This window comes from Mesoplodon densirostris, chromosome 2 (genome assembly GCF_025265405.1).
Source record: "Mesoplodon densirostris isolate mMesDen1 chromosome 2, mMesDen1 primary haplotype, whole genome shotgun sequence".
Taxonomy (NCBI): Eukaryota; Metazoa; Chordata; class Mammalia; order Artiodactyla; family Ziphiidae; genus Mesoplodon; species Mesoplodon densirostris.
The window spans coordinates 85,947,572-85,974,044 of NC_082662.1; the positions used below are offsets into that span (position 1 = coordinate 85,947,572).

A 26,473-nucleotide genomic window follows, 5' to 3' on the forward strand; every position below is an offset into this window, starting at 1 on the left:
CATTTTTTCCTCAAAACAACTTGATGTTTTTGATTACTATCTCATTCAAAAAGTTAAATTAAGATATAAGGGCCTCCCTGGTGGCGCAGTGGTTAAGAGTCCGCCTGCCGATGCAGGGGATACGGGTTCGTGCCCCGGTCTGGGAGGATCCCATATGCCGCGGAGCGGCTGGGCCCGTGAGCCATGGCCGCTGGGCCTGCGCGTCTGGAGCCTGTGCTCCGCAACGGGAGAGGCCACAACAGTGAGAGGCCCGCATACCGCAAAAAGAAAAAAAAAAAAAAAAAAAAAAGATATAAAACATTACATATACTCACAATGGTTTTATATATGATTTTCTATAACAGGAAACTGGTAAATATGGATTTGATTAATTTTCTAAGTCAATCTCATTTTCAAAATTCTGTAATAATACTTTTTTAATAATACTGTTCCTCTTATTTTAATTATCCATTTTGAATTTTAAAAATATTCTATTTGGGGTTTCCCTGGTGGCGCAGTGGTTGAGAGTCCGCCTGCCGATGCAGGGGACATGGGTTCGTGCCCCGGTCTGGGAAGATCCCACATGCCGTGGAGCAGCTAGGCCCGTGAGCCATGGCCACGGAGCCTGCGCGTCCGGAGCCTGTGCTCCACAACGGGAGAGGCCGCAACAGTGAGAGGCCCGTGTGCCGCAAAAAAAAAAAAAAAATTCTATTTTGACAAATATACATGACACTTAATTTTGAAATATATACTATTATTATTATTCAATTAGATCAGGCTTTGTTAAATCTACTAAAGCAGATACTTAATTTGATCTGTTGGGATCTATTTAAATTTTATACTCTTATTTAGAGGGAGTGATGTTTAATGTAATTTATTTTAAAAGTAATTTATTAACTGATTCTTAATTGGCCTGAATGAATGAACACATCTTCCATGGTGAGCCAGAAATGGTGGCATATAGTCCAGTGGTTAAGGCCTTGGGCCTTGGAATCAGAAAGACCTGGATGCTAGACCTAGCTCTGTTATTTACTGATTGTGCATACACTCTGGGCAAGTAACTTCCTGTCTCACAAAGCCTCACTTCCCTCCTCCATTAAATGTGCATAACAGTACTACCCACCTCATAGAGCATGAATGCCAGTACTTAGGACTAGGTCTGGTACATGTAAGTGTGCTCAATAAACGTTAGCTAGTACATACTGGATGGAATTTCCATTTAAAAAACATTGAAATGTTCTATTATTCAGCATTTGCTCTGAAACAACAAGGAAAGTGACTTTATATTTTATAGATGACAAAGTGAGGCACAGAGACAGTTGAATGGAGAGCAGACTTACCGGCCCAGGTGCATACAGTTAAAGAGAAGCAGAAAGTCACCTGGTTGTTCAGACAACTCAAGTAATTTAAAGTCTGATGCTACTATAGTTTCTAAAAATGGCGTTTTCTTTTTTTTTTTTTAAGAAGTAAAGAAGAAATTTTGATGAAAATCATAAGAAAGCTAAGGATGCACAAAAAAAGACATATGGATCAATGGAACAGAATAGAGCCCCCAGAAATAAACGCAGGCACCTACGGTCAATTAATTTTTGACAAAGGAGGCAAGAACATACAATGGAGAAAAGACAGTCACTACAGCAAGTGGTATTCGGAAAGCTGGACAGCCGCAGGTAAATCAATGAAGTTAGAACACACCCTCATACCATACACAAACATAAACTCAAAATGGCTTAAAGACTTAAATATAAGACATGATACCATAAAGCTCCTAGAAAATAACATAGGGAAAACATTCTCTGACATAAATTGTAGCAATGTTTTCTTAGGTCAGTCTCCCAAGGCAATAGAAATAAAAGCAAAAATAAACAAATGGGACCCAATCAAACTTATAAGCTTTTGCACGGCAAAGGAAACCGTAAACAAAACAAAAAGACAATCTACATACTGGGAGAAAATATTCACAAACGATGCGACCGACAAGGGCTTAATTTCAAAAATATACAAACAGCTCATATACAAAAAAACAAACAACCCAGTCAAAAAAAATTGGCAGATCTAAAGAGACAATCCTCCAAGGAAGACATACAGATGGCCAACAGGTACATGAAAAGATGCTCAACACTGCTAATTACTAGAGAAATGCAAATCAAAACTCACACTAGTCAGAATGGCCATCATCAAAAAGTCTACAAATAATAAATGCTGGAGAGGGTGTGGAGAAAAGGGAACCCTCCTACACTGTTGGTGGGAAAACAGTATGGAGGTTTCTTAAAAACCTAAAAATAGAGTTGGCATATGATCCAGCAATTCCACTCCTGGGCATATATCCAGAAAAGACGAAAACTTTAATTTGAAAAGATACATGCACCCCAATGTTCATAGCAGTACTACATATGATAGCCAAGACATGGAAGCAATGTAAGTGTCCATCAACAGATGAATGGATAAAGAAGATGTGGCATATATATACAACAGAATATTGCTCAGCCATAAAAAAGAATGAAATAATGCCATTTGCAGCATCATGAATAGCACTAGAGATTATCACATACTAAGCGAAGTAAGTCAGACAGAGAAAGACAAATACCACATGATATCACTTATTTGTGGAATCTAAAAAAATGATACAAATGAACTTATTTACAAAATAGAAGCAGACTCACAGACATAGAAAACAATCTTATGGTTACAAAGGGGAAGTGGGGGGAAGGATAAATTAGTTTGGGGTTAACAGATACAAACTACTATATATAAAATAGATAAACAACAAGATCCTACTGTATAGCACAGGGAACTATATTCAATATCTTGTAATAACCTATAATGGAAAAGAATCTGAAAAAGAATATATATATATATATATGTATAACTGAATCACTTTGCTGTATACCTGAAACTAACACAACACTATAAATCAACTATACTTCAATTTAAAAAAGGCAAAAATATTCAAAAAGAAAAATAAAATTAGTGCCATTTACAATTTTAAAAAAAGAAAGCCAAGGATGAATACAGGAGAGATCTGCATGTTGTTCTTAACCATTAACTTTGTGTGTATGTACAAGGGAATTTCATTAAGTGGGAGCTCATTTTGTGAAGCCAGCCACATCAAAGCAACTGACTGGATAATGTTCAGGTTTGAAATAATTTTGAAAACTCAGTTTAAAACAGAAATAAGTATTTCACATTTCCCCCCTTTTCCCTTTTTATTCCTTTAGAAACATAATAGTCTTTTTTTCCCTTTCACTCTTTATAGGCAAATTTATGGTACTCATAAAATTTTAGACTAAGTTTGAAGGAAACTGAGAGGACATCTGGTCCAATCCTTTTGTTTTAAGGTAGAGAATGATGCCCAGAAGGGAACTAAAATAAAATAAGAGCCAAAGTGAGCCTGGGACCAAGTGTCCTAATGCCCCATCAGTTACTCTTCCTACTACAAGGGTATCAAAATACTTAGGCCGGGCAGTCACCAGAGCTCCTCCATGTCCACAGCAGACATCAGCCATCATGTCACTACTTCCTTCTCACCTTCACACCTTAGAGTCCTAAAGTCACCACATTCAACCTGGCTGCTGCCATTGACAGCAGTCATGCCCCCAGTGATTTAGTAAATGTAAACCCCCAATTTCCAGCTTAAAATGTGAAGACCTTTTTTCTTCCTTCCATTTTGTCTCTTAAGTTTCAGAAATAATTAAATCTTTAAGAGTGGTAATGATCTTTTAGGAAAACATCTGAGTTCCACACTCTTAAAATGTGGTTGGAGACTGTGAGATAAACTTATCCTGTCAAAAATTTAAAAATAAATATAAGCAAAATTAATCTATGGTGATAGAAATCACCAGAAAGTGGCTGCTTGGGAAGGGGCAGGTGGGGTGATGGAAATGTTCTATATCTTGATAGAGATGTGGTCAAACTATATACTTAAGATCTATGCATTTCACTGTTTGTAAATTATAGCTTTAAAAAAAATCTAAAGTACTCACGTAGACAATTCAGATTTTAAAACTCTCATCCAAGGGAGGGACCTGAATTGCAATACAGCTGGTGAAAGGCAATGACCAAACTGATAGAGATCTTTCAAAATCATCGTAGCTAAATGCATTTTCGTTCAATTATTCATGAGAATAACATCCATTGTGCCAGAACTCATGTACACGGAAAGCAAATAAAGAGTTTCTTTAAGGCTATGCAGATTAATAGATTCTGCCTTAAACAGGAATGAGAGTATTATTTAAGTACTGTGTACACTATTGTCATAACATATCTGCTGATCTGCATTGCCTACTGAAGTGCATTTAGCATTTAGTAATAGAGCTTCATCCTAAAGACCACAGAGAACTTAAGACTTTTATAGATAAGGAAGGTAAGGTTTAATACAGTGCACTAAAGCCTTCACATTTCTATTTTCTGTATAACTTTCCTATAAAAACTTGAGTGTGTATGACATTCTGCCAACTGCGTATTATTTTCTGGTAACAGAGCTTTTTGTTTTTGTTTTTGTTTTTTTGTGCCTACTAGATTGCTAACGTAAAAAAAAATTTATTGGGGTATAATTGATTTACAATGTTGTGTTAGTTGTGTTAGTTTCAGGTGTATAGCAAAGTGCATCAGCTATACAAATACACATATCCACTCTTTTTTGGATTCTTTTCCCATACAGGCCATTACAGAGTATTGGTAACAAAGTTTTGACAAAATAAGAAGAGTACTGAAAAGGAATAAAAAAAACTGGCTCTTCTCTGGCTGACAAGTAAGCACATGACGTTGGCTCAGAAACCACAGGTGGCTAGCAGCACAAATTGGTGAAAGATAGTGCTCGGTTAGTCCTTATTGCCATGAGACAGAGGGGAGAAAAGGGCAAATTTAGAGTTCAAGTTATAGCTAGAAAGGGAAGACAAATTTCCCACCTCTCTGAGCAAAGTGCATTGAGATAAATTTTAGCACACGTTAGTAAAAGGTCTGGTATAGTATCTGGCACACTGATGAATGGTAGCTGTTCAAGAAAACAATATGTCCTGTTACTAATGAAGGATCCACAGGAGAGTGACCTTCTCTCTCATACGTACCAAATCTGGCTTCACTCGGTGAGTCAGGGGGAAGGAGAGCCACATAGAGTACAAGGTGGTGAGTACCGTGGACAGCCAGGACTGCTGGACCTCCCGGCTTCTGGGAATGCGGTGAATATAGTATTCGGGTAACTAGAAGGAAATAGTGAAAATGCAAATCAACTGGGCCAGTGATACTGAAGTTAAACATAGTAACAGTTAACATTTGTACAAACAGGAAATGCTCTCTCAATTTTAATTTTCATTGGAAATATTTTTAAACTAAGTTATAAAGCCTTTTTCGTGCTTTATACAACACACATCACTGGGTTATGACAAAAAGTTCCTGAATATGATTCAAAATGTTAAAGTCAGTGTTGACAATAAGCTGGGGGAAATTTTCTATAAAATATGTTTCAGGCAAAGACCTTAACATACTTATATACAAAGAGTCCTTACAAATCAGTATAAGTGACCAAGTATCAAGATGGGCAAAGGAGATGGACAGACAATTCCAAACAGAAGAAACACAAACAGCCAATAAACATTTGAAAAGATCGTTAACAATTAAACACAAAAGAAAGCAATGAGTCATTTTTCACCTATCTAATTGGTAGAGATTGTGGATACTCAGCGTTTTTGAGGATATAGGGAAATAGACATTTACATTCCCTGGGCAAATACATTAGAACAACTTTTTGGGAGGGCAATTTAGGAATATCTATCAGAATTTTACGTGTGTCTATTTTTGATCCAGCATTACTGCTACCAGAAATACATCCCACAGACTTACCCACATGCTATCTACTTTATCACTGTTTGTATTTGTGGAAATTGGAAACAGCCCAAATATCCTCCAACAGGGATTGGAGAAGTCCATACAATAAAATATATGGAGACACGTGAACAAATGACATAGATTTATATGAACAGATATGGAAGATGTGGCCAGATAAGTTGTTAAAGTGAATATACACATTGCAGGATAGTATGTTTAATATGATCCAGTGTGTATTAACAAATCACACAGCTGTGTGTGTTTGTATACACATTGGTACACATATCAGTATTTGCATGAAGAAAATCTGGAACTGTTTGCCACAAACTATATGATGTGGAAGGGATTACACAGGGAACTGAATACCAGAAGGTGAGAATCACTGGGAGTTTCTTGCAGCCTGGCTACCACAAACGTTAAGTCAGAGAGTAAAGGACTAAATACCTAATACATTCCTCTCCCCATCCCCCCACCTTTGGCCTTGAGGAACAATATGCTCCTAGAGAAAAGAACAGAAAACCCTTTTCCTAAACTAGTGGAAGACACAAAACTACTGGTCCTAAGTTTTTTCAAATTTAGAAAAAGGTGTGAGATTGTGTGTGGAGGCTTCTGTTATGCTCCAGGAGGGCATCTGTGTAGCTCCTATAAAAACTAAAACGGGCTGCCCATGTGACCACTCTGTTTCACATATGATGGATAGTCCCTCTTCCTCCCATACTACACCAGTGGGGAAAGAAAGATCTGGACTCAATATGTTATTCATTATTTTTATTTATTTATAATAAATGAATAATTTATTTATATCAATGGTTTTTATTTATTTATTATATCAATGGTTTTTTTTTCTTCCAAAGGATTAAGGTACTAAATGTTCAACTAGAAAATAATACTGAATAGTTCCCAAACTATAGACCACACAAGGGGCAGTATCCAAAAGGGGGCAAACTTGTAAGGAATCTTGTTGGAAGTTTGTGCTTGCCTAATTTGTGGAGATTATTAATTTAAAAACATGTAATGGGTAAAACAGTACTGAAACTGAGCCCCCCTAAAACTGAGTTTCCTTACTGAGCTTATGATTAATCTCTCTATCCAAATCATTATTCCCTTTCTTGTCCCCTCTGACCTCTATCCTGTGCTAACTGAACACTTATCCACCAGAGTCAGTTGACTAAAATTGCTGTTGTCCATAACATCATTAATGCACTAAAATTGCTTTATATATATCATCATTAACATACAAACCCAGGTTGTTTCTCCAGGGCAAGATGAGCTAACAGACCCCTGAGCCACGGACCACCTGGTCTGAGCCTCATAAACCAGAACATCCTGACTCCCAAAACTATGATTAAGAAATGTCACAAGACAATTAATCCCAGCCTTTGTTCATCCCTTAAAAAAAAAAAAAAATCCCTAACTCAAAGACCAAGTGGGAATGGATCTGAGGCTTGTCTCCCACACTCTTGCTTGGCCCCTTGCAATAAACCCTTACTTTGCTGCAAACTCTGGGCTGTCAGAGTTTGGCTTTCTGCGCTGTGGGTACATGAGGCCTTGCTTGGTTTCAGCACTATAGAGCCAAAATGCCTAATCAGAAACCTTTTGGATCAGAAGTGTTTCGAACAGGTAATACAGGACATATACCATATATTACATAATATCCACCGCTGAAGTTTGGAGAAGTAACCAAACATATTAACATTTCTATAGCAAAACACGACCATTCACACTAAGTGGGATAAAGACTATACTCCTCATGCCAATTAAAACCAGGTTTTACTGTCAAATAAACTTGTGACAAACTTGGAACATTTTTTTCTCCCTCAGTTTTCCTAGCTTTCTAGGATTTCAGATCAGAGATTGTGGACCTGTACTACAAAATACATTTGAACACAATAAGATGTCAGTATTATTATAGTAAAAATAGCCCAGTAGGGTCTCATTATAAAGGTTTTTTCAATGTTACTTCAAAAATTTGAGGCCTGATCTTAATATCTGTAATATTTTCTTTAAAAAACCATGGGTGTCTACCATGTCCCTTGAATCTTTTAAAGCTGTGAGCATATAACTTCTTAAAAAATTTTATTTTATTGAAGTTTAGTTGATTTACAATGTTGTGTTAATTTCTGCTGTAGAGCAAAGTGATTCAGTTATACATATTCTCTTTCATATTCTTTTCCATTATGGTTTATCACAGGATACTGAATGTAGCTCCCTGTGCTATACAGTAGGACCTTGTTTATCCATTCTACATATAACAGTTTGAATCAGCTAATCCCAAACTCCCAATCCCCCTCTCCCCTCCCCCTCCCCCTTGGCAACCACAAGTCTGTTCTCTATATCTGTGAGTCTTTTTCGTAGATACGTTCATTTATGTCATATTTTAGATTCCATACATAAGTGATATCATATGGTATTTGTCTCTTTCTAACTTACTTCACTTAGTATAATAATCTCTAGGTCCATCTATGTTGCTGCAAAGGGCATTGTTTCATTCTTTTTTATGGCTGAGTAGCATTCCATTGTATATATATACACACCACATCTTCTTTGCTTATAGCTATGTAAAGAAGCAATGAACTGTATTTTTGGGTATTTTTAGTGTCCTGAGGGGCTGGAAGGGGTGGTCTGCCTGACTCTGGCTCTGGAAGCCCAGCTCCCCTGACTCCATCTGAGCTCCAGAGAGGCAAACACAAAAGCCTGGTAGGGCCTACGCAAGGGTCTGGAGACAGCTCTCTTAGACTTGGACATGGAAGAAAAGACTACATCTCGTCCCGGGGAGCAGCCTGAGGAAGCAGAGAAAGTGGGTTCTGGAAGTCTCCAGTCCAGTCCCAGAAGGACAGAAACTAGTGGAGGCATGTTCTGGGTTGCAACCTGAGGGTCCTCCTAGATGGAGACTAGAAAAACAGGCCTGAGGTTGAGCAAACAAGGTAGTGACTGAAGAGTGATGACCTGTCTTCTGACTTCTGGCTGCACCATGGAAGGAGCCCAACCTCAGCCTTCAGATCAGATGCTAGGCTGGGGAGGGGAGTCTTGGTTCCACTTGTGGGCTGGAGCTAACTGAGCCAATGACCTCATGCATACAGTGACCCACCACTCAGTTTGCACAGGATGGTCCCAGTTTATGCCTGTAGTCCTGGCATAATTATTAATAGTACTCCCTTCTGCTCTCAGAAGTATCCCAATTTAAATGATAAAGTATATGGTTACCCACAGGGTGGGCAAGGAGTAGGTTCTTCTTAGTGATAGGGAAGGAAATTTACTCAGAATAGCCCAAGGCAAGGTGATGCAAGAATCTATATTACCATCAAGGACAAGAGTCTAAGTGGTAGCTGGGAAGAAAGCCAAGCTGGAAGTCCTACCAGTGAGATAAACAGGAAAACAGAGAGTTGGTGACCAGCGTGGGGAAATGCGGGTGGTGAAGATCGAGCCAGGCAAGGGGTCAGAACCATGACCCTGACTGGCAGGAGAGCGGGGATGGGGGGCAGGGTCCATATGTTACCCCTCTCTGGCTTATGGCTCTACGCTAGAGAGGCCTATACTTCCAAACCCCATCTAAGTCTTCGCCACATTATGACGTTTTGATAATAAGTTCAGGGAACTGGAAATCCTACCAAAAAAGAGATTTCTCTCCAAATCCAAGCCTCTTCCCACCCATTCCCCCCACCTGATCAGTTCTCAGAGGCACCTTTCCCGACTGACCTTTCTAAATAACCCTGCTCTTCCCACCTGTACGCACACTCCTCTCTCCTCCATCACCAGGCTTGCTTTTTGTTTTAAAATTACTCTATTTCCTCTACTGGCATATTATATGTTTATTTACTGATACCTCCACGAGAATATAACTTACCTGAGGACGCCAGGAACTCTGATCGTTGCAATCTCAGTGCTTCTAAGAGTATTTGGTTTACAGTTGGTGTGCAATACATATTTATTGAATAAATGATTCAATATGTTTTTGCATATTAATATAAAATAACTCAGTCTTCCTGTCACCTACCTGAGATGTTCTTAGACTGGGAATGCAGAAAGGACACAAAGGAGGTAATTTCACAGTGCTTAACCTGGGGCCTTATTTGTAAGGTCCACTCAATAAATGGGCTGAACTGAATGGATGGAATTCCTGGGGCAAGAGGGAAAATGCCAGAGCAAAGCAGGGTATTGAGAGTTTATAAACAGCCAGAGTCAGGAGGCACCAAACCCTAAGAGGCGATGAGAAGGAACCAAAGACAAACGCCCCCTCCCCATCAATGTGTCCTAGATACACAGCCTAGAGGGCCTCAAGGAACTTCTCAGCCCTTGTGGGTCCTGTCCCCAGAAAATAAGTCCATGAGAGAAGACTGTCCTGAGGCTTTGAGGTCTGAGCACAAAGGGAAAGGGAGTCTGCTAGGTTAAAGCGACCAGAGCCTTCCACTGTACACCTAAAACTTCTTGAAAAATTCTATACCCACTGGTTCTGTATTAAACCTGCTATGCAGGGGTGCAGTCAAGTGGATGGAAACCTGGGGCCATCTTGATAGGGACAGAGCCCTCAGAATAGCTATGCCTGATACACAGAAGTTGGTGCTAGGGTATCTGATGTCCTGTATCACCTAGAAGAAATACTGAGAACCAGGCCATGACAAAATCTTAAGAGAGTTTTTATTACTTTATATAGTTTTAGAAGATAATCAAATATATAAAGAAGTCAATGAAGAAAAATTATCAATAGAATGCTTGTATTTTGGTCTTCACTAAAGTTCCTTTGAAGACAAAGGAATGGGAGAGAGTTTCAGAGAGCTACAATTTAGGCTCGGCTATGACCAGGCATTCCTAGGGGTTGTGGCATCTAGAGACATCCAAGTGAAGGCACCTTTATAGACATACTGTTTTTATTAGTCTGTACCTCTGCCTTGAGGAAACTGTCCCTGATCCTCTTCTATGTGCTGTTAATGGGATGCAGGACACAAAGGATACTTCATCCATCATTTTACCCCCGAGCCCCATCTCCAGACCCAACATTTGGTTTCAGAGTGGCCACATGACCCAAGCAGGGTCAGTCTTTTCCTGGATTCTTATAGAGACACAGGGAAAGCTCTTCCTTTTAGAAATACTGTGGGCTGCTAAACTGGCCCTCAATAATCCATTCTACTGGGGTAAGAAAAACATACTTTTGGTATTCCTCTATTCACTAGGCTTTTCTGTAACAACTCAAAACTGAACTATCATATTTGCCACCAAAACATGCTATTCCTGTGTTACCAAGCCAGAAATTGACAAATGAACAGTAGAACCTATCATAAACAGGTTTCCTGAATAGATGTGATGATCATGAAGACCTATGTTGGGACTGGCAGGGACGAGGGTTGGTGGGGGCCACTCTGAAACCAAATTTTGGGTCTGGTGATGGGGGTCAGGGGGTAAAATGATGGATGAAGCATCCTTTGTGTCCTGCATCCCATTAATAGGACATAAAAGAGGGTCAGGGGCAGTTTCCTCAAGGCAGAGGTACAGACTAATAAAAACAGTATGTCTATAAAAACTGCCCCCATGTTTCCTTCTTCCACACATTCCTACCTACCCACCTATTCCCAACATCCCCGCTACTCTCATGGTCCAAGCCATCACCACCTCTCACTGTGACTATTACAACTGCCTCTCAAGTCGTCTCTGCTTCTTCTCTTGCTCCCCTTCATTTTATTCTTTACAGAATCTCCAGAGCGATCTTTTTATAATGTACAGCAGATCTTTCTTTCTCCCGTTTAAAACCCTCCAAAGGCTCACCACTGCACTTGGGATAAGATCCAGGTTTCTTACAACTGCCTCCAAGGTCCCATGTACTCTGGCGCTGGCTTATGTCTCTAGCCGCTCCCTGCTCACTCCCTCCAACCACACGGGTCTTCTTTCTGCTGTTTGAATGTGTCAGACTCATTCCTTCCTGAGGGCCTTTTCTGCTCATTCTGAGCTGTCTGCCCTGCTCCCAGACTGTCTCATAGGAAGCTCCTTCCTGCAAGTCAGGTCTCGCTTGACCATTATCTCCTCAGAGAGGATGCAGTTCTCCCCGACCATCCCCTACCCCCAAAACATGGTTGCCCTCCACCGCACTGTCTTATTTTACCATCTTCACAGCAATTTATTGGTAACTCAAATTAACTTGCTCATTTATAGTTTGTCTGACTGCTGTCTGCCTCTCTCCCCAGAACGTAAGCTCCGTGAGAGGAAAGGACTTCATCTCGCTGCCCGCTGTGATCCTGATGCGCAGAATGCTGTTTCACACATCATGGGTGCTCATCACTACTCGCTGAATAGATAAATGACTGTCATTACAGTTTCTAGAAGCTCAGTCTGTGGTCTGTGCTGGGGAAGATACTAACTCCTTATCTCATAACATCTCAGGAATGTAAGAGACCAATTAATCGAACCTTCTCACTTCACAGGTGAGGCATCTGAACCTTCCCACGGGGACAGAGCCAGCAAGTGGTAGAGCCAGGACCTGAACCCAGGCTTTCCACGTGTCCTGAGATAGGCTGCTGACTCACCTTCATGAAGGCTGTTCTTGGTCCCTGTGCCTCCCTGCTGAGAAGCCTGCCCCCTCCAACACACAGTGAGCTGAGCCAGCTTCCTCTGGAGCTGTGCTCCCGGCCGCCTGTGGTTTCTGTGATAGCCAGCCACCCATCCTGACCCATTTCCTCTCCCTTCTCTGTTTTGTAACTCACCAGCCCTATATATCTACAGCCTTCAAGCCCCTGAGTGTGCTGTGTCTCTACCTGCCTTATGGGAATTGGGCTGCTGGCCTCCTCCCACCTCTGTGTGCTTTGCGCCCTGCTCTGCGCTATAGATTTGGCACCACTCCCCCACCTACCACTGTCACCAATGACTCCCTCCTCTGCCCGCGAGGCTCTCTGGGGAAAAAAAATCAGAAAAAAAAAATACAGGGGCTTAGAAATCTTCAGACTTTTCTGTTGAACCTTAGGGCCCCAAGTCCCTTCTGGCAAGTTCTGCTGTTTTGCTGTTGCTCCTGCCTGGCAGCCGACTGGGAAAGTATGCTTTAGTTGAGTCCTTGCTTTCTGTGCAGGTCAATGTGTATACCCTGCAGTATGTGCGTATCTTGCAACGTGATCCAGTCTGTTTCACACAATTGGCAGTCATATAAAAGAGAAGAAAGACTCTTTCTCTCTCCACCATGTAGTTAATGAAACATCCTTTCTATCCATCTATACAAGCTTCCTAATTAAGAAGTGGCAGGGACCATGTCCTACATTACTGTGGATGCCCACAGAGCCTCCCAGTGTTCCCCACACGTACTTGATTGATGCATAACCAAACCCACAGTGGCAAGACAGACAGCAAAGGTAGACTGCCTAAGAGTAAAAAAAATTAATGTGGAGAAATGGATTTTTTTCAGGCTTCTAGTTTGTCTGGAATTATGTGAAACACTGAGTTAAATGCTAATAGTATATGACAACTTGTAACTTTCACAGTATCTTTCAGAATTACATCACTGCTGAAAACCACAAACATATCTGGCCTTAGATTTGTGACAAACTAAATAGAAGTTTATAGTGATTCAGATGGAAATAATTCCACCAAGGAATCCAAATGGCATCATAAACCACAACAGAGCAGGTCAAGTGGTCTATGAAGTCATTCTCTGCTGTTACCACACACTGAAACGTACAATACATTTATTATTTAGTGAAGGCCATGCTATTACAGAATCTTGGAAACAACACAAAATGAAAATGGTAAAATTTCATTCAACCAAAAATGGTTTCAGTTTTCCTTCATAACCGTTTTTAAAATAATGAAAAGTACAATATATAGTAAAAGCATGTTGGATGATTCACCCAATCATTCTGAAATCAAGATGACCATAATTTACCACCCAAAAAAGGTTTTTATATGCATGTCCTTCAAGAACTTGGTAGCTGCTCACTTCAAGGTAGGTGATGACGAGGTACCATGAAGTGTCTTGGGATGAACGAGCCGTGGGTTCCAGGCTGGGTCCTGCTGATAACCAGCTCTGTCACCTTGGGCGAGTTAGCCTCTCTGGACCTCAAGTCTCTCACTGTGAAGCAAGGAGGCCTGGCTGAGATCAGAGATCCTCAACTAGCCATCATGACCCCACTACTGGTTCTCAAGCCTGTCTTGTCAGAGACAGGCTTCCTTTTACCTTTAAAATGGTATGAATTTAAAGACCGTTGTTCCAGGCCTGCCTCACGACTTGGGGCCACTCCTCACTTTACCTTGAGAAGCTCTTCCTTGCCTGGAGGTCTCAGGCTTCAGGGAAATAAAAAAGAAGTTTGTTCTTGAAACACTTAGGAGAGTCTGGCGCAAAAGATTTCTAAAGTCCTTCATAATGAATATTAGTATTCCTCTTTCCAGCCTTTTTTGCCCCTTTCTTTTGCCAGAAATAATCCAATTTTTCCTTTGGGTAACTCACTCTTGCTCACATTCTCAGCCAGATGGTTTGGGTGGGACTTCAGCCCCTGTCTCCTTAACCCCTAACCTGTAGCTCCAAGAGTAGCCCTGGAATGGCTTAAGCACCATGGAACAACACTCATCTCTGGCTACGATGATTAGCTGAAAGGTGTGAATATAACCCAGTTGGAGGCCATCAGGCAGGAGACATTTTCTGGGACTTCTGGAAAAAAGAAGCTTCACCTCTCCCTCTCCTACATGCTGTAAGAGAGCTTCTTCTTCCTTAGACCTTTAGTGCAAAGATATGAAGCCAGGAGGCACTAATGCTTTTTGCTGCCCTGAGGGAAGAGCCTGGAGCTGCTGGAGGCAGCACTGGGGAGCCTGATGGGAGGATGCTGCAGAGGATAGAGCAGACACACCACTATCCTTGGTGGCCTCCCTGGGCAGCTGGACCAAGTCTTGCCAGAAACAACACTGAATTTTTCCCATTTCGTTAAGTCAAAAAATGCTCTTGGGCTTCCCTGGTGGCACAGTGGTTGAGAGTCCGCCTGCCAATGCAGGGGACACGGGTTCGTGCCCCGGTCCGGGAAGATCCCACATGCCGCAGAGCGGCTGGGCCCGTGAGCCATGGCCGCTGAGCCTGCACGTCCGGAGCCTGTGCTCCGCGATGGGAGAGGCCCTCGTACCACACACACACACACAAAAAAATGCTCTTTATTGTTCAAGCCAGTTTTGAGTTTAGTTTTATGTCACTTGCAGTTGAAATACCCTTCCTTTTAGCTTTAAAATGGTATGAATTTATTTATTTATTTTAAAAATATTATTTACTTATCTGGCTGCACCGGGTCTTAGTTGTGGCACGTGGGATTGCCATGTGCAGGATCTTTAGTTGCGGCACATGGGCTCTTAGTTGCGGCATGGGGATCTAGTTCCCGGACCAGGGATTGAACCCAGGCCCCCTGCAATTGGGAGCATGGAGTCTTAACCCCTGGACCACCAGGGAAGTCCCTAAAAATGGTATGAATTTAGAGACTGCTTTCCTCTTCTTAAAAAGGAAAAGATATTAAAATCATAGATGCAACAAGTGTTTACAGCGCTGGCTATTAGAACTGTATTCTTCCTTGTGAGCACAGATATACTCCCAAGAGCACCTACCAGGTGACAGGAACTGGGCTAGGAGCACAAGGGTAAATAAGACGTTTATAAAGAACTCACTGCAGTCTGGTAGGACAACACAGGACAACTAATAATTGCAATCAGAGAGACTGATACAATAAGAGACATCATTATTAAATATAATGTTAGCACCAAGTAAGAAATGATGGATTATACTTTGATAAACCCAGTCAGGCTTTATAGAAGAGATACTTTATCTAACTTGGAAGAATATGACATTTACCAGGTATAGCAGAGGAGGAAAAAAGGTTCTTCTGGCATGTTCACAGCAGAGAGACATGAAATGGCATGGAATATCTGGGGAACTATATTTTGGCATGTAAAGAGGACAGGGCAGCAGAAAATGGAGCTGGAGAGGTAGGGCCTTCAAAGCCATGCTAAAGAGTATGTACTCAAATCTAGAGGCAAAGAGGAGTTACTGAAGGATGTTAAAAAAGGAGAGTACTGTAATCAGATCTGCTTTCAAGAAATACCACTCTGGGGCTTCCCTGGTGGCGCAGTGGTTGGGAGTCCGCCTGCCGATGCAGAGAACGCGGGTTCGTGCCCCGGTCCGGGATGATCCCACATGCCGCGGAGTGGCTGGGCCCATGAGCCATGGCCGGTGAACCTGCGCGTCCGGAGCCTGTGCTCCGCAACGGGAGAGGCCACAACAGTGAGAGGCCCGCGTACCACAAAAAAAAAAGAAAAAAGAAAAAAGAAATACCACTCTGGCAGTTGTGAAGAGAATGGACAGACGGGTGGCAGCTCAACCAGAGGAGGAAAATCATTTGAGAGTCACTGAAACACGCCAGGAGAATGATGTTGAAGGCCTGAAGCAGGGGTCCCCAACCCCCGGGCCACGGACCGGTGCTGGTCTGTGGTCTGTGGCCTGTTAGGAACCGGGCCACACAGCAGGAGGTGAGTGGGCCGCTCCCCGTCGCTCGCATTACCGCCTGAGCCATCTGCCCCCACCCGCCCCCCACGGAAAAAGTGTCTTCCACGAAACTGGTCCCTGGTGCCCGAAAGGTTGGGGACCACCGGCCTAAAGGATACTTACAACACTAAGCTGAAGGACTGGAGAGGGCAAACAGTGGGGAGCAGGGATTTAAGGAGGCTGGAGAGCTTGGGGTGCCTCTCAGGTTTTTAGGGGAGTGAATGGTAAAAGGGGAAACAGACTGAGAGAGTATCGTTATTCATTGTGGTTCGGTTTTGAGCATAATTTTGTGAGTCAGTAAAACACTCTCTAAGTACAAGATATATCCGTGTTAGAGAATATGTACAGGTAATTGTCAGGTTGAAATGGGATAGACAGGGGTTTGTACTGGGAACTTGGGCAATGAATTCACCTGGCAGGTGGGCAGACAGAGCAAGACAACTGGGAACCTCAGAAAAGGCAGTGTTGGGAAATCTAGATTCCAGGCAGGCGCTGACAGGTCCCAGGGTGGCCTGGCCTGGAGCAGTGGCCTCGCTTGTCTTTGGCAAGTCAGACTTGACAGCCAGTTGTGGGATCAAGGACGCTAGTTGAGGATCCCTGATCTCAGCCAGGCCTCCTTGTTTCACAGTGAGAGACTTAGGTCCAGAGAGGCTAACTCGCCCAGGTGACAGAGCTGGTTATCAGCAGGACCCAGCCTGGAACCCATGGTTCCTTCATCATAGGTCACTTCATGGCACTTCACCCTCTACCATGACTCGAGCATCTTTCACATCCTTGAAGGACAAGTGAACACCCTCTGCACCCGCTATTCCACTTTTGCTTCCTTCTAGCGCTCAGCTCATTGGTCAATCCTGACTAAAACCACCACCAAACATCCCCACTACTTGTAGCGCTCAGAACTATGTTGTCCCTGGCAGGATTGTAACTACTGGCTCCAGAATTATTTCCTGGAGCTTAAAGGCTAAAAGAGACCAAAAAACTCTCCATTTGTGCAAAAGGAAGGATAAAAGGAAACAGGCCACATCCTGATTTTGTGACAACAACAAAAAAGAAATTATTGTATGTTTGGGCCCATAATATAAGTATGCATTTTTAAAATATGTTATTTATGGAAATGTTTAAATTCAAACATTGGTTATTAGAATGTCTTTAATTAGCTTTAAAAGAGAAACAATAGCACCATATTGTAAAATGTTACTAGCTCTGCATGTTGTAAGAATCCCATACAAATTTCACTGGCACAGGGAAAATGGTCAAATTACCTTAAAGCTGAAATAACTACAAGACATTATTCACAGCTATTTCAATACCATCAATTCAGAATCTGATTCAAATAAAGTTTAACCTAACATGCCTTTGTTGTAGAGATGGAGGATGGGAAAACTAAGATTTGGGAAGGAATTTAAGAGATTAAGCTACTTAAAATACTTTAGAACCATATATAACATCTATCTGAAAATAATCATTTATTCACTGAAACAGCCACATCACAGGATCTCTATGTGCAATAAATTTCAAATACTTTCTATTTTTCATGCATCTAGAATGATCATCTTCCAAATTAGAGATTTTTTTTTTACTTTTACCTATAACTGAATATAGTTAAGGTCCATTATAAAGAGGAAAAGTGCATATATACATTAGTCACACTCTAAAAAGGTAAAAATGTTAAACTATAAGTTATAATACACAATTTAGAAACTGAAACAAAACCCCACAACTGCAATTACATAGTTCACAAACTTATTTCTTTTACAATTGCTTGGGAGTTATGAAAGAGAGATACCAAATGCATTAGCATTAGATGTAGAAGTCTCAGCAGTTAAACACAGTCTTAGTTTACTGTGTGAAGTTAGCAGCCCACCTGGTGGAAAATAGCAGGTGTTGTTAAATGGAAGCACATCATGCTAATTTCAGAAGTATTGATAGATAAATCCTGCAATCACGAAACTGTCACTGAATCATACATACATATGGGCTAAAAGATGAAACCAAAAGATCCTTATTTATTAAAGTAAAAGAAAAACTAATATGCTTCCAAAATACAATTATACTAGTCCCAAAATATTAGTGCTGATGATATGTGGGTTATTTAGAAAATTATTACTTCCACTGGGGCTTTTATCTCTTCTCAGCTTTGTGTCTTCAAAAAAACAAACAAACAAAAAACCCAAAAAACTTGCATTGTTTTCTAATTATAACTTAGAAAACACAGAAAATGTTCAAACAAAACCAAAAATGAACCATTATTCATAACTCAAAATGATCCCTAATACCCTCTCTTAAAAAAGTCAGATCACTTAAATCCTTTCTGCAACTGAAAACACTCTAAGATGGTCTCAGGTTTCTACAATTGAAATAATTTCTCGTCTTGTCATTTAAACAACTACTTTCCCAATCTCCTATCATGTTCTTGTCCAACACTCCCTCCATTTGTCTGAGCAAGTCCTGCACTTTCCACCTTCCTTACTTTTTCCCTTTTTTTTTTTTTTTTTTTTTTTTTTGCGGTACGCGGGCCTCTCACTGTTGTGGCCTCTCCTGTTGCGGAGCACAGGCTCCGGACGCGCAGGATCAGCGGCCATGGCTCACAGGCCCAGCCGATGTGGGATCCTCCCGGACCGGGCCTCAAACCCGTGTCCCCTGCATCGGCAGGCGGACTCTCAACCACTGCGCCACCAGGGAAGCCCTTTTTCCCATGTTTGCTCTTCATATTCGGCTACCCTTTTGGAACTCTCCAGCCCAGAGAGTGCTCCCTCCTCTGCATTCAAAGCAGCACTGTCTTTTCTCTCTCTAGGCCTGTTAAACATGGTTGTCTTCACACTGGAACTCCCTTCACTGCCATCCTGAGAAATCCCCTTGCTCTCTTGGGCCAGCGCCCAGATTCTGGGACTGGAGTCTTCCTCCTTCTTGGGTTTCCCTTGTTTTGGTGGAGCACTTCCTCTGTGAAAGGGTATATGGGGAATCTGTTTGAGGACATTTCTCCACTGTCATTCTGAATGTCATTAGAACCCCCAATGTGACTCCTTTCCTTTTTCTTTCTGGATGTTTTTGGCATTTTTCTCTTTATCACTAGTTCTGAAATAGTTTGATGATATATCTTATTGTGACTACAGTTTAACTAGGCTGGGGATAGTCCTTTAGTTTGAAGGTTATGTCCTTCCAGTTCTGGGAACTCTGCTTGGGTCCTCACTTGTTTTTAAAAAAATTTTCCCATGTCCTTGTTCTTTTTAGACAGTACACCGCCAACATCCAGTTTAATTATTTAATTTTCTTACCTTTCCTCTATTGTTTTTATTTTTTGTTCTGATTTACAACAGAGCTCTTGAATATAATCTTCCAATTTTTTTTATTCCTACAGTTACAATTTTAATAGCCAAAGGTCTTTCTTATTCTGTGAGGATTTAAAAGGAATAGATCTCATTTTTTTTTTTAAGACACAATGTCCTCTCATTTCTCTGAGGATACTGCTTTCCTTTAATACCCTTCCCCCCAGCCCCCCACATTCCTTTTCTCAAAGTTCCTTTCCCTGTTTTGCTTTCTCTTATGAATGGGACTTTCCTCCAGTGGCTGGTGGTCTGTGGATGCCGGTTCAAACCAGTAGTTCTCAAGAAAGAGGGGGAGATTTCTCCCCCCAGGGACATTTGGCAAGGACGGGAGACATTTTTGGTCACCCGTCACATTTTTGGGAGGGGTGGGAAAGGGATGGGTGCTACTGGCCTCTAGTGGTAGAGGCCAGGGATGCTGCTAAACATCCCACAGTGCAGAGGACAGCTTTCCAACCAGATTTATATGGCCCAAAAAGTCAACAGTACCGAGTCTGAGAAACCCTGGTTCCTATTAAAGAATGAGGCACTAAAAGGAAGACAGAAGCTCTGTGTGCTGGGTAGAACTTGTCAAGTAAAGGATAAAAGTAGTCAGGACTTGACCACTTCATTGGGGGAAATCCCAAGTGTTGGAATCTATAGTTTTCTTCTCCTGAGCAAAGCATCTTCTTCAAAGCTAATCTTTCATCTCCTACCTGGGGGAAATACATGAAGTGATTGGAAAGGGGACCTTAGTGGTGTGTGTTGAGGGGACAGGCGTAGTTATTTACATCCCTTGAACCCTGGGTTTTCAGAGCAATGTCTTATCCCATTCATAATTTGGCTTGTTGTTCCTAAAGCCAAAACCTCTTTATTCAACTTTTCCAGTGGGTAAATCTTGGGTTTTCTATCAGCGTAGGGCAGAGGGGCTGGGAACCTAACTGGTCTATAGGCAGACTTCAACCAAAAGGCTTCTTTTCAGCCCCACCATGCACTCCAGGCTCCAGAGGTACCTGGTGCCTTTATTATTTTTTAGTCACTAGCACTGCCCAGTAACACTTTTATTAATTAATTCCTAAGGTTTCCAGTGTTCATGCTTTTGCCTCTCCAATTGCAACAAAAAACTTCAGACAAAGGGCACTTCCTTTCCTTACTTCTTCATAAAACATAGTCCAAATTCTGCATACAGAAACTACTCAATCAATACCCACTTTTGATTTTCAAGAAGGATTTTACTTTTGGGAAGGCTTCTAGGGAGCTGTTCTACCTGTCTCGAACAAAGAAGAGCATATAAAACAAATACACCAGTACTACAACCTCAGCAAGGTGTTTGATGAATAAAGTCTTTAAATAAATACACTCTCTACGTGGAAAGACTGCTAGAAAGCCATATAGAGCCTTTTCAAACTCAAGAAAGGAAAATCATCCCTAGCAAGGATATATGATGTTTCTAAAAAAAGAATTGGAGACAATCTCTCCTCATCTTCCCCAAGCCAGATTTGTCTGTGATGTATCAGCCCATTCTGAAGTTCAGCACCCCCCCTCTACTGAGAAGTAATGCAGGTCCCAACAGTGCAATGTTTAGCAGTGCACTGCCACCTGGTGGCAGCACGAGGGAATGACAGCGACATGCGCTGAGGAGGCAGCAGAGACCAATAACAGAAGTCCTTCAACACCTGGAAGGATTTTCTAGGATGTTTCTGGAGCTTGAAGGACCTTTTAGGGTTGGAAGACGGGAAGAGAGGGAGAGCAAGGGAGGGGAGAGAAAAAAGGGAGACAGAGTACAAGTTCACAGGACTTAGGAAATGGTTTTAAACTAGCAAAGGGAGGGCCTGGGCACACCCTTTGAATCCCAGGTTGGATCCAGGTTCCTCCAGCCAACGCAGAGGCTGTTGAGTCCCTTGGATGGTATAAAATATTATTTGTAAAGACACTTGGAGAGTAGGATGCTCCACTGACAGATTTCCCAGGGTCAATGATGGCAACTCCAAAGTTCTGCTTGATTTCTCTCTTTTCTTCGCATCTCATATCCAATCTGTCAGGAAATTCTGTTAACTCTACTTTCAAAAATAATCCAGAATCCAACCATTTCCCCCTATTCCTTATCCCTAGTGGTGTAAGCTACACTACCTCTTGCTTGGATTGCTTCAACCAGCTCCAAACTGGACTCCTTGGTTTCACCCTCGAACCCTAGTCTATCTGAGACACAACAACCAGAGTGATCCATTTAAAAGAGCAGTCAGGCTGCTCCTCTGAGCAAAACCTTCCAACAGCTCCCTGTTTTTCCTCATTTTTTTTTTCTTATTAGTCATCCATTTTATACACATAAGTGTATATGTGTCAATCCCAATCTCCCAATTCATCACACCTCCACCCCACCCCCCGCCGCTTTACCCCCTTGGTGTCTACACGTTTGTTCTCTGCATCTGTATCTCAATTTCTGCTTGGCAAACCAGTTCAACTGTACCATTTTTCTAGGTTCCACATACATGCGTTAATATATGATATTTGCTTTTCTCTTTCTGACTTACTTCACTCTGTATGACCATCTCTAGATGCATCCACGTCTCTATAAATGACCCAATTTCGTTCCTTTTTATGGCTGAGTAATATTCCATTGTATATATGTACCACTTCTTCTTTATCCATTAGTCTGTTGATGGACATTTAGGTTGCTTCCATGACCTGGCTATTGTAAATACTGCTGTAATGAACATTGGGGTGCATGTGTCTTTTTGAATTATGGTTTTCTCTGGGTATATGCCCAGTACTGGGATTGCTGGATCATATGGTAATTCTATTTTTAGTTTTTTAAGGAACCTCTATACTGTTCTCCATAGTGGCTCTATCAATTTACATTCCCACCAACAGCGCCAAATGGTTCCCCGTTCTCCAAACCCTCTCTAGCATTTGTTGTTTGTAAATTTTCTGATGAAGCCCATTCTAACTGGTGTGAGGTGATACCTCATTGTACTTTTGATTTGCATTTCTCTATTAATTAGTGATGTTGAGCAGCTTTTCATGTGCTTCCTGGCCATCTGTATGTCTTCTTTGGAGGAATGTCTATTTAGGTCTTCTGCCCATTTTTGGATTGCGTTGTTTGTTTTTTTAATATTGAGCTGCATGAGCTGTTTATATATTTTGGAGATTAATCCTTTGTCTGATGATTCATTTGCAAATATTTTCTCCCATTCTGAGGTTGTCTTTTCATCTTGTTTATGGTTACCTTTGCTGTGCAAAAGCTTTGAAGTTTCATTAGGTCCCATTTGTTTATTTTTATTTCCATTACTCTAGGAGGTGGATCAAAAAAGATCTTGCTGTGATTTATGTCACAGAGTGTTCTTCCTATGTTTTCCTCTAAGAGCTTTATAGTGTCCGGTCCTACATTTAGGTCTTTAATCCATTTTGAGTTTATTTTTGTGTATGGTGTTAGGGAGTGTTCTAATTTCATTCTTTTATATGTACCTGTCCAGTTTTCCCAGCACTGCTTATTGAAGAGACTGTCTTTTCTCCACTGTATATCTTCACCTCCTTTGTCACAGATTAGTTGACCATATGTGCGTGGGTTTATCTCTGGGCTTTATATCCTGTTCCATTGATGTATATTTCTGTTTTTGTGCCAGTACCATATTGTCTTGATTACTGTCGCTTTGTAGTATAGTCTGAAGTCAGGGAGCCTGGTTCCTCCAGCTCTGTTTTTTTCCCTCAAGACTGCTTTGGCTATTTGGGGTCTTTTGTGTCTCCATACAAATTTTAAGATTTTTTGTTCTAGTTCTGTAAAAAATGCCATTGGTAATTTGATAGGGATTGCACTGAATCTGTAGATTGCTTTAGGTAGTATAGTCATTTTCACAATATTGATTCTTCCAATCCAAGAACATGGTATATCTCTCCATCTGTTGGTATCATCTTTAATTTCTTTCAGCAGTGTCTTAGTTTTCTGCATACAGGTCTTTCATCTCCCTAGGTAGGTTCATTCCTAGGTATTTTCTTTTTGTTGCAATGGTAAATGGGAATGTTTCCTTAATTTCTCTTTCAGATTTTTCATCATTAGTGTATAGGAATGCAAGAGATTTCTGTGCATTAATTTTGTATCTTGCAACTTTACCAGATTCATTGATTCACTCTAGTAGTTTTCTGGTGGCATCTGTAGGATTCTCTATGTATAGTATCATGTCATCTGCAAAGAGTGACAGTTTTACTTCTTCTTTTCCAATTTGGGTTCCTTTTATTTCTTTTTCTTCTCTGATTGCCATGGCTAGGACTTCCAAAACTATGTTGAATAATAGTGGTGACAGTGGACATCCTTGTCTTGTTCCTGATCTTAGAGGAAATGCTTTCAGTTTTTCACCATTGAGAATGATGTTTGCTGTGGGTTTGTCGTACATGGCCTTTATTATGTTGAGGTAGGTTCCCTCTATGCCCACTTTCTGGAGAGTTTTTATCATAAATGGGTGATGAATTTTGTCAAAAGCTTCTTCTGCATCTATTGAGACGACCATATGGTGTTTATTCTTCAGTTTGTTAATATGGTGTATCGCATTGATTGATTTGCATATATTGAAGACTCCTTGCATCTCTGGCATACATCCCACTTGATCATGGTGTATGATCCTTTTAATGTGTTGTTGGATTCTGTTTGCTAGTATTTTGTTGAGGATTTTTGCATCTATATTCATCAGTGATTTGGGTCTGTAATTTTCTTTGTTTCTGGTATCTTTGTCTGGTTTAAGTATCAGGATGATGTTGGCCTCATAGAATGAGTTTGGGAGTTTTCCTTCCTCTGCAATTTTTTGGAAGAGTTTGAGAAGGATGGGTGTTAGCTCTTCTCTAAATGTTTGATGAATTCACCTGTGAAGCCATCTGGTCTTGGACTTTTGTTTGTTGGAAGATTTTTAGTCACAGGTTTCAATTTCATTACTTGTGATTGGTCTGTTCATATTTTCTACTTCTTCCTGGTTCAGTCTTGGAAGCTTATACCTTTCTAAGAATTTATCTATTTCTTCCAGGTTGTCCATTTTATTGGCATAGAGTTGCTTGTAGTAATCTCTTAGGATGCTTTGTATTTCTGTGGTGTCTGTTGTAACTTCTCCTTTTTCATTTCTAATTTTATTGATTTGAGTCCTCTCCTGCTTTTTCTTGATGAGTCTGGTTAAAGGTTTATCAAATTTGTTTATCTTCTCAAAGAACCAGATTTTAGTGTTATTGATCTTTGCTATTGTTTTCTTTCTATTTCATTTATTTCTGCTCTGATCTTTATGATTTCTTTCCTTCTGCTAACTTTGGGTTTTGTTTGTTCTTCTCTCTCTAGTTCCTTTAGGTGTAACGTTAGATTGTTTATTTGAGATTTTTCTTGTTTCTTGAGGTAGGCTTATATAGCTATAAACTTCCTTCTTAGAACTGCTTTTGCTGCATCCCATTGGTCTTGGATCATTGTGTTTTCATTGTCATTTGTCTCTAGGTATTTTTTTTATTTCCTCTTTGATTTCTTCAGTGATCTCTTGGTTATTTAGTAATGTATTGTTTAGCCTCCATGTGTTTGTGTTTTTTATGTTTTTTTCCCCTGTAATTCATTTTTAATCTCATAGCCTTGTGGTCAGAAAAGATGCCTGATATGATTTCAATTTTCTTAAATTTACTGAAGCTTGATTTGTGACCCAAAATGTGATCTATCCTGGAGAATGTTCCATGCGCACTTGAGAAGAAAATGTAATCTGCTGATTTTGGATGGAATGTCCTATAAATATCAATTAAATCTATCTGGTCTACTGTGTCATTTAAAGCTTCTGTTTCCTTATTAATTTTCTGTTTGGATGATTTGTCCATTGCTGTAAGTGAGGTGTTAAAGTCCCCCACTATTACTGTGTTACTGTCGATTTCCTCTTTTAGAGCTGTTAGCAGTTGTCTTATGTATTGAGGTGTTCCTATATTGGGTGCATATATATTTATAATTGTTATATCTTCTTGGATTGATCCCTGGATCATTACATAGTATCCTTCCTTGTCTCTTATAACATTCTTTATTTTAAAGTCTATTTTATCAGATGAGTATTGCTACTCCAGCTTCCTTTTGATTTCCATTTGCATGGAATATCTTTTTCCATCCCCTCACTTTCAGTCTGTATGTGTCCCTAGGTCTGAAGTGGATCTCTTGTAGATAGCATATATATGTGTCTTGTTTTTGTATTCCTTCAGCGAGCCTGTGTTTTTTGGTTGGAGCATTTAATCCATTCACGTTTAAGGTAATTATCAATATGTATGTTCCTATTATCATTTTCTTAATTGTTTGGGTTTGTTTTTGTAGGTCCTTTTCTTCTGTTGTGTTTCCCACTTAGAGAAGTTCCTTCAGCCTTTGTTGTAGAGCTGGTTTGGTGGTGCTGAATTCTCTTAGCTTTTGCTTGTTTGTAAAGCTTTTGATTTCTGCATCGAATCTGAATGAGATCCTTGCTGGGTAGAGTAATCTTGGTTGTAGGTTCTTCCCTTTCATCATTTTAAGTATATCATGCCACTCCCTTCTGGCTTGTAGAGTTTCTGTTGAGAAATCAGCTGTTAACCTTATGGGAGTTCCCTTGTATGTTATTTGTCGTTTTTCCCTTGCTGCTTTCAATAATTTTTCTTTGTCTTTAGTTTTTGCCAATTTGATTACTATGTGTCTCGGCGTGGTTCTCCTTGGATTTATCCTGTATGGGACTCTCTGCATTTCCTGGGCCTCGGTGGCTATTTGCTTTCCCATGTTAGGGAAGTTTTTGACTATAATCTCTTCAAATATTTTCTCGCATCCTTTCTCTCTTTCTTCTCCTTCTGGAGCCCCTATAATGTGAATGTTGTTGCATTTAATGTTGTCCCAGAGGTCTCTTAGGCTGTCTTCATTTCTTTTAATTGTTTT

The 26,473-nt window shown here is 40.8% G+C and overlaps 1 protein-coding gene across 6 annotated transcripts in view; it reads right to left on the reverse strand.

Moving 5' to 3' along the window:
* The window catches only part of ALG14 (ALG14 UDP-N-acetylglucosaminyltransferase subunit), a 110,753-nt gene that overhangs the window by 63,977 nt on the left and 20,303 nt on the right, over positions 1–26,473 (reverse strand). For all 6 annotated transcript variants that reach the window (XM_060085564.1, XM_060085516.1, XM_060085535.1 and 3 more), the window contains exon 3: positions 5,046–5,177. In XM_060085564.1, coding sequence (XP_059941547.1) covers positions 5,046–5,177 — 132 coding nt within the window. The remainder of the gene's footprint in view (positions 1–5,045; positions 5,178–26,473) is intronic.